We start from the raw sequence: 8,589 nt of genomic DNA, 5'->3' as shown, positions 1-8,589 counted from the left end.
ACGATAACAATCGGTTTATATAAGTGCACATGTAACCCGATTCTAACTAAAATAAGAAATACAAAAAAATAGGCTTTTTTTCCCACGAGGAAATGGTTTATGTGGACACTTAGGCTTAGTTTGGTATTGTTGCGGCTTTTATAAAAGCACTTTTCTGCTGTGCGTTGTTGTGCTGTGCTGTGAGAAAAAAACAGTTAGACGTTTGGTAAAATATTAATTAAAGTTAAAGCTGATTAAAAAAGCAATCAGAATGTGTTTGGTAAAATATCAGATTCTACCATTGTTGTTGTGGCAAATGACAAAAACAGATATATCTCTGAAAATAATTTTATTCAATTTTATTGGGTTTAAAAATAATTAATTTTGTTTTACTAATAAATATAAATATATAAAATATTAAATTTACTAATAGTTATTATTATTATGATTGTTAAAAAAATTTATTTTACTTAACCACTTTTTAATATATATATATATAATTTTCGAACAAAAAAACAAACTAAAATTTAGTAATTATTTAATATTAGTTTTTATTTTTGACAAATTAAATGAAATGGTATAATAAAATAGTTTGAAAATAAAATAGAATAATATTTAAAGATTAAAATATAAGAAATAAAAAATAAAAAATTGATTGCATATATATTTAAGGGTAATTTTTGTCATTTACAAAATAAAATAGGGACAAAAAGGATAAATCAAGCATTAAATGTTGGTGGGACCAAAGCTTATGCTTTTGTGGCTTTTAAAAGCTCCTCCTCCCCAGCTTTTGAAAATTTGGGAATTTAGGAAGTGCTTTGGGTAAAAAGCACTTTGATTTTTTTTTACCAAACACCAATTTCAAAAATTATTGATATATATAGATTTTGAAAGTGCTTTTGGAAAAATAAAAGCATTACCAAACCCAGATGAACTGATTATGGGCTAAGCAGTTCAGAAACCAAAGGATGTATAATCGGTTTATGTAGACACTCATGTAATCCGATCCGAAAAAAAAAAACTTACAGAAAAACGGTTATCCCTACCATACCAGAATCCGGTTATGTGGGAATAAACACGAACCGATTCTGGTTCAATGCTCTCGAACCAGAAAATACATACATGAGGCATGAACAACAACCGTTTTTAAAAGAAATATGTTAACAAGTACATTGACGTAGTCCGATTCTAATAAATCCAGAAAACTTTGAATTCAAAAAATTCGTATTTTGAGCGATTACATCTTATTCAAACCTAATTTATAGGATTGGGTTGATAGAAAAGTACCTGATTTGAGCCATTTCCTCTTCTTGTCGAGCGATCAAAGATGGTTCGTCTTCCTCAATCATTTTCTTCTTCGGTTCGTTTCGAATCGCTTGACCAATTCTTGGATCTTCTGAACTAGGATAATTCATGTTAGTGACTTGCTTCACTCGTGTTGGTTTCGACATTATATAGAAGAAAAAAACGATTAATCGTTTTTCGGATCGCCGATAATCGACGATGTTTTCATTTGAAAACTAAAAAAAAGGGGGGAGAAGAAGAGAAGAAGATGAAGGTGATATAAATTAATTTGATTTTAGTTTTAAATTTTATTATTAGGATTTAACAGAGGTAAATTAGTAGTATTAATATTTAATAGAGGGTAAATTGGTAGTTTCAGCAAAATTTAGACATCCCTTATCCTTCTCTATTGGTTAGATGAAGAAATCTATAGCCCTCAAATAATATGTCTAGGCCTCAAACGGGGAAGTTTGTTTGGAGAATATCAGACATCAATGGGAAATTTGTTTGTAGAGTTGCAGCCTTGATCTCAATTATGAGAGTCAGTCATCCACTCCTGCAACTAGGCTAACTCAACTTCTTGATACTTCTTTTTGTAGGGAATGGAACAGGAAGATTATTCATATATGACCCATATGAATTGCACTTCTTTACATCTGCTTGGATCGGGATGAATTTAAGACCCACATTGATTGCTCTGATACATCATTGGCCTTGTTGCCTAACCACTAATTTATCAGCCATTCAGCATACTATTCATATCTGACCTAATTTTCGAAAACAGTCAAAAGAGTATAAGAAGTTTTGGCACATTGGTTGTCTTCTGAGAACAACTGAAAAACTCTTACACAATCAAACATGAGAAAACTCAGAATATATTTACATCAATAACACACAGTTCTACCGACAACGAGAAATGGAATTCAGTAATGGAAGACGAACACCCGGAAAATGGAATGATAACCCCCGACTGTCTGCAATGTACGAGGACCACTGGTACCTAACAGACAAGAGATGAAACATCCGATTCTTTCGTAAGATGTAACCGTACATACGTAACATCGACACTGAGAACTTCTCATTGACAGAAAACCTACATCATGGCCTTTGTCTGAGTCTGTTCAAATCTGAAAATGACATAACAACCTCCCCATACAAGGCCAGTGCTGCTTGCTCTGCACTTTCTTTCCATCACTCTCTCTACATATATGATGGATGGACCTACTGCTCTGCCTGTCAACACCATTTGAAAGGCCATATATGTTAACCTAACAACAACTAAACAAAAACATTACAGACCCACATCCACCCACCAATTCAAATTTATCATGTTGAAAGCTCTTCCTCTTCCCCGCCATCTATCTTCTAAACTTTCATAAATAGATAGATATTTCGTTCCTTCGCCATCACCAGTTTGTCCCCTTCCCCTACCACCACTCTCATTTCATAAAAAAAGGGGTTGCGAAATCGCTACGGGTGCCTCTAACCCATGTACACAATACTAGTTTATCTATATATACTTTCGGTAAACAATAAAAGAATAGTATACATAATTTAATACCCGGATAGGACATTCGAAATCCAGTAGAATAAACGTACACATCGCCCACTTGTTGATGGTATGGCCAATTTATGTTGCATCCATGGAAACGTTGCCACCTGCGATGCCAATCCACAATCTTTAACGAATCCAGAACTTGTAACGGGGCCACCCATACTAGACCCCAATATGATCAAACATCCATTCTACTGTTCTTACCAGTAATAATTTGCGCAGTGTACCTGACGTGGGACATGAGGATCATGGTAGCTGCTGAAATTCAATTTCTCAGTCCACCCAACAATATCTTAATTTTTGTCCAGCTTCAACCGTCAGTCTGACTGTCTTTCAGGAGTGGACCAGACCAATTATAGATTTTCCTCAGCATCTTCAGTCGACCGAGGCGGTAAAGAAACAAGTCAAAAATGGCCCGCCAAGACTGTAAATCGTCTCCTAAAACAGAGTAAAACTCGTGGAACTCTAAACATGCACTGGTAATCCATAATTCTGGAATGATCGAATCCTTCCGTCCCAGCTAGCCGTTACAATCATCAAAGACCACGCATGAGGTGCAGTTAACGTGCTTTTGCATGAATTCTTCAAAAATCTACAACGGGATTTACACAGAACAGATGCCACTAACATTGAGCTTGAATGTGGGAGCTTTTCCTCAGGCCAAGTTGCGGATCCCTTTGGAACAGGATCTGAGTAACACGCAGGGCCCAGAGAGAAACCATTAGGCGAAGATAATTGTAGAGTATTAGGAGATTTCTCAATCACGCGGCTTTCTTGTGACCTGTTCTCTTCTAGATTTCTTTCTGGTGGGTCCTCCGGGACACGAGCTAACGGTGTCGTGGAAGCAACAGGAGAATTTTCAGACTTCCAGCCACACCATGGTAGGGCAACTGATACATTATTTGAGAAGAAGCGCTCACAAGACCATATGCTCTTTGCTGGCGAAATTGAAGTCCGGTCATGGCAGCTGTGGTTCCATACATAGACGTTTGAATCTTCACTTGCTGAAATTATGTGTTTCCCATCTAATGTAAATGATGCAGATAGCTGGGTTCCTGAATTCCGAATCCCTGAAAACAGAGGAGATATAAATATAAATCCAAAACTCATAATTGCATAAATTCCCCAATGGATTTGCAAATTTCTTGGTTACAAGAACACACCTTTGTATTTGCTTACGACTTTCAGACCATCTAGAATCCTGATTTGTGAATCAGCCGAAGTGACCATTAGATTTCTCGCATCACTTGGAGAAAACTGGGTAGAAACACACCCAAAGATGGGCAAAGAAAATTGAATAAACGGAAATGACAATTTCTAAAGGAAATTGAAGATAAGGAAGATGAACAAAGATATAGAGAGATGTGCACCTGAAATCCAGTAATCCGATTGCCAGGGAACTTCTTTTTACCCATTAAGCATATATTATTATCCAGTTGCAGATGGTTATCTGATCCATGGAAAATGAAAATCAGATGCGCGCAGCCAGCAATTTTCTGCTTTGAGAAAGTTATGTATCAACTACTCTTTAGACCGTGTCAAAGAACGTGGATTTCTTCTAGGAGGTGTTGTCTAAGCAGTGCATTTTACTCGTACAGCAGGAATTTAACTTAAGAAGATGAATGTGATTCTAGAGCAAGTATGTTTACCTGATATATTGTAGAAGTGGCAATTTCCGGTCATTGTACCAACAATTCCTACCTGCACGGATAAAAATTTAACAAAATCTCTTAAGATGTCTGGATACAGGTGCAGTCAACGCAAATTATCATAACGAAAAACCAACAAACCTGTCCATCAGGGCGATAACTAACAGCAGTGACTATTTCCTTGATGTCAGTCCAATCAACAACTTGAGAGCCAGAAATTGTCCAGATCCGAACCTTTCCATCTATTGAACCGCTGATGAAAAAATCATCATTCACAGGGTTGAAGTGAACACTTGTTACTGCATCATACAAACAACAGCTCAAAATTTATTTCAACTCACAGAACGCGCAATCCAATAGTGCATCTGCACTCATTTCAAGTAATTTCCTTACCGTAATTATTATGAGAGAAGATTTTAAGGCATTGGTCTTGCCCCACTTGCCACAGGCGAACAGTATTATCAACAGATGATGACAGAAGATGCTGCAAAAAAAAAACGAAGAAAAGAAAAACAGTTTAACAGAAAACTGACAGTAATTAACTACAGCAAACCCACACAAATTTCGAAAAACCGACCTTATTATTCGACCACGACAAATCCAAAACCTCACTGTTATGCCCATGAAATTCATGAAGTGGTTTGTCCGAGATCCTTATAACTTTTGGTGGAAAAACAACACAAGCCGAATGTGATGAAATTCTCATGCTTTTAAACATACCACTCTTCTCCTTAGCAGCAAACAGCGGCGCCAATTCAGAAAAATGATTCACTTTGAAGTACACACAAGAAGGATCAATATCCGGAATCTCACTTTCAATAGGTCTCTCACTCTCAACTAACTCCCACACACGAACAATCCCATCTTCACCTGCACTAGCCAAGTACAATCCGTCCGGGCTAAACTTCATAGTCAATATAGACCCTTTATGCGCATGAATCTCTTGTCCCATATATAGAGCTGACATTTCCTTGGACCGCTTCTTGAGTGGCCGTACCCTCACTCTCTTGACTTTTGACCCCGGAGCTGCATCAGAATCCGGTAACTTCACTTTCGCACCTCTCTTCCGCCTAGCAAAAACACCAACCAGATGACATAATTTCCTCAACCAACTCTTCTTAACTCTCTTCATCCTCTCCACCGGACGCCTCTCCACAGCAGCATCGGTTTCTCGCACAAGAGATACGACGCCATCATCTTGACTCAATTCATCGACAACATACTCCGTCCCATCTTCCAAATTCCTAACTCTACACACAAAATTCTCCTCTTCTCTAGCCTCATTCGACCAGAAAGACCACGACGACCTACTAGACTCAAACCCAGTACTCCGGAGCACTGCCCCGGCGTCTCCTCCGGTGATTCTACCACTATCAATACAATTAAGCTCATCTGAACCTCCTAAACCCATCCATTTATGAAACTTATGACGACGTTCGTTTACACTACCGGGGTTTTCAATCCAAATTTCATACCTAGAACCACCATCTGATACCCAATTCTCAATCAATGGACTAGTATTTGAAACAAGATCAAATTTTTCTGAACCTGAATCAGATATTGAGGTTATATCTTCACGGCTATCAAAGAAACTATCTTCTTCTTCTTCCAATTCTTCACTCTTCCAACTCTCCATTAGATTTCCTCATCAAAACCTAATCAAAATTCAATCTTTTTAATACCCCAGAATTCAAAATCGTTCAATAGTCTTATAATGATAACAATAGAACAAGATAATTTAATAAATCTCTTAGCCTAATCCCACGAAAGAGTCTCTGTTTTTAATAAAAACAGAGTTATCTATCTATCTATCTATCTATTTTTCTATCCAACTTCAACCACTCAGTGTAGACAAAATCAAATTAAAAATTAAAGAAATGGGTTTTCACAAAATCTTAACAAAATCAAATTAGAGGAGAAAAAATCTTGAAATTGTTCTCACCTGAGGGTTGTTCTTGAAGATGCTCTGTTTTTAATAAACCCATTTCTCCATGGATTCTCTATCCATTTTCATCAACAGAATCAAAGAAGATGAAGAACAAGATCAGATTATTAATAATGATAATTAAGGATTAAACAATCAAGAGATTTGATTAATTAAGGATTTAACTGAATGAATGAATGGCTCGAGAAACTAAATTTTTGGGAGGGGCGGAGTGTTTTATACGCATTGCGTATTCTAGTTTCTCATCTTCTCCCCATTTTGCACCAAAAAGTCAGACGACCTTTTATCATTTGGATTTTTCTTTATTGACATTTTTACCCCTCTTTCACTAGGAGTTATAAAAGGATCTTGAAAAGCAGAATCATATTTTGAGTCATACATCAGAATAAGTGAAAAAAAAAACAATCCCATATCTAACACTCAGATCAAGTTCAATGTAGTTAATTTATGCCGAGATGACCGAAATATTAGTGATAATATTAGTTTCGGCATTCACTCAAGAGGAGACATAGTATGTCCCCGATACAGGACTTGGCCGATAATTTCGGCCAAGATGTACCGAGACGAGTTAGCCGAAATGGACGATACTGTGGGGGTTAAAAAGAAGAAAAAAACGGAAGAAAATTAATTTCTTTATTCTAGAGTTTCCAATTGTTGTTCATGTTTTACGGGTTTTATCTCAACGTTCCAGTTTCCATGTTTGTTTTTAATGTTTCATGTGCAATAATCAACGATATGATAGTAATTCTTAGGTTTGATCTTTGCAATTCTGAAAAGCCATCAAGTAATGAGGGCTTTTGGCCTGGGTTTCAGAAAGCTCAAAAGATAACAGATCTTTGAAGTTTGTTTTAAACTACCACTTGAGTATCAAATTTTAGTTTGTTGCGACGGTGCTTTCAAGGGTAATCTTGGTAATGCTGGTTATAGTTATCTATAAAAATCACCAAGGGGAATTCATTTTTGCTAAGTCTGGGGGCATAGATGTGGAATTTTTTTGGAAGAGGTAATGGCGGTTATCTATGATGTAAAACTGGCGATTAGTGTTGGCGCTCAAAATATACTCATTCATTCAGATTCTAAATCTGTGATTAATAATTTTTGCTCTAAAAGCATCCCTTGGTTAACTAAATCTAAGTGGAACAAGATATGTATAAAGACTTCCGGAATTTAAATTGTATATAGTTACAGGGAGGTGAATTACTAAGCCGATAAGTTGGCAAAGGCTGGTGTAGGTTCGACAGAGGAGTGACTATTGAATATACTGTTAGGCCTGATTTCTTAGTGAGTTTTGAGTCTCATCGTCAGATTTATTATCGGTTTAGATAAATTTTATTTGTGACATAAATTTTGGGTTCTTTCTTTTCAGTTTCTTTTCGATTTGGCTACCTTAAGTTTGTAGTTTTCTGTAAAAATCTTCTTTGGTTTTAATGAAATTTTGTTTGATTGGGAAAAAAAAAGGTTTGAGCATTGCAATTCTGATTTTGTATGTGGGTTTTATCTGTTTCATACAAATATCTGTTTTTTGGTAATATCCTAAGTTTGATTAATAGTATCTAAGAAAAACATGAGCAATAGTTCTGTATCTTAATTGGTGTTATATGTGAAAAACGTGTGTTATAATAAATTTGGAACCGACATTTCATCTGTATTTCAAAAATAATCTCCCCGATACAAAGTTGTATCAGTGTCTCGGTCGGAAATCTGATATTGACTACATTGATCAAGTGAGATTCAGTTCTCGAGTGAGCAACAACAAACAAGGTATTACTGTAAAGAGATAAATAATGTTTAATTTCATTTGGAGAAGTCTACGTATAGACTTTATGATTCAGTTGGTAATTAGAAGCAACCTCCTTTATTTGGCTATATCCTCATTTTTTTTTTCGTTTTGAAAGATTGATTCATGTAGACGTCATTGGAAATGCGATCTAAATCCACTAGTTGATATAAAATTCAAATGGTGACGTATTTGAAGTTAATATTTTGGAGATATATTCGCCTAACTAAGCTATACACACCTATAAAAATGAGCATATTCTGAAATACCAAACTTCACCATCTTAATTTAAACGGTTAAAATTTTGTACATTTTAGACGGCTGATTTTCAAAGTAATAGATTGTGGAGTTATACTTTTCGAAATGTGCTAATTTTTTATGGGTGTATAAAACTTTCTAA

General features: G+C 35.9%; 1 protein-coding gene across 3 annotated transcripts; it reads right to left on the bottom strand.

The window, feature by feature from the left end:
* Nucleotides 1-2,065: 2,065 nt before the first annotated feature.
* On the bottom strand, nt 2,066-6,654 carry LOC113339349 (WD repeat-containing protein 44-like). 3 transcript variants are annotated; one of them, XR_003355045.1, is made up of 9 exons: nt 6,410-6,654; nt 5,045-6,122; nt 4,861-4,951; nt 4,609-4,766; nt 4,468-4,519; nt 4,189-4,268; nt 3,982-4,075; nt 3,023-3,888; nt 2,066-2,922 (listed from the first exon to the last, which is right to left on the bottom strand). XR_003355045.1 is itself a non-coding variant. In XM_026584637.1 (8 exons), the coding sequence occupies exons 2-8, from the start codon at nt 6,101-6,103 to the stop codon at nt 3,284-3,286; spliced, it is 2,139 nt and encodes a 712-aa protein (XP_026440422.1). In that variant the 5' UTR covers nt 6,104-6,122; nt 6,410-6,654; the 3' UTR covers nt 2,066-3,283. The 3 variants fall into 3 exon arrangements, 1 of the variants encoding a protein (XP_026440422.1); XR_003355046.1 differs by having other exon boundaries at nt 3,046-3,888; XM_026584637.1 differs by having other exon boundaries at nt 2,066-3,888.
* Between the last annotated feature and the right edge of the window lie 1,935 nt (nt 6,655-8,589).

Source organism: Papaver somniferum, unplaced genomic scaffold (assembly GCF_003573695.1).
Source record: "Papaver somniferum cultivar HN1 unplaced genomic scaffold, ASM357369v1 unplaced-scaffold_21, whole genome shotgun sequence".
Taxonomy (NCBI): Eukaryota; Viridiplantae; Streptophyta; class Magnoliopsida; order Ranunculales; family Papaveraceae; genus Papaver; species Papaver somniferum.
This window is presented reverse-complemented; position numbering and strand designations above follow the sequence as displayed.

Excerpts from the sequence above, each read along its gene's own strand:
- LOC113339349 (XM_026584637.1), bottom strand. The coding sequence starts at position 6,103 with ATGGAGAGTTGGAAGAGTGAAGAATTGGAAGAAGAAGAAGATAGTTTC. Across the intron at positions 4,952-5,044 it reads TGTCGTGGTCGAATAATAAG|CATCTTCTGTCATCATCTGT; the intron begins GTCGGTTTTTCG and ends TTTTTTTTGCAG. Across the intron at positions 4,076-4,188 it reads ATCGGATTACTGGATTTCAG|TTTTCTCCAAGTGATGCGAG; the intron begins GTGCACATCTCT and ends GTTTCTACCCAG.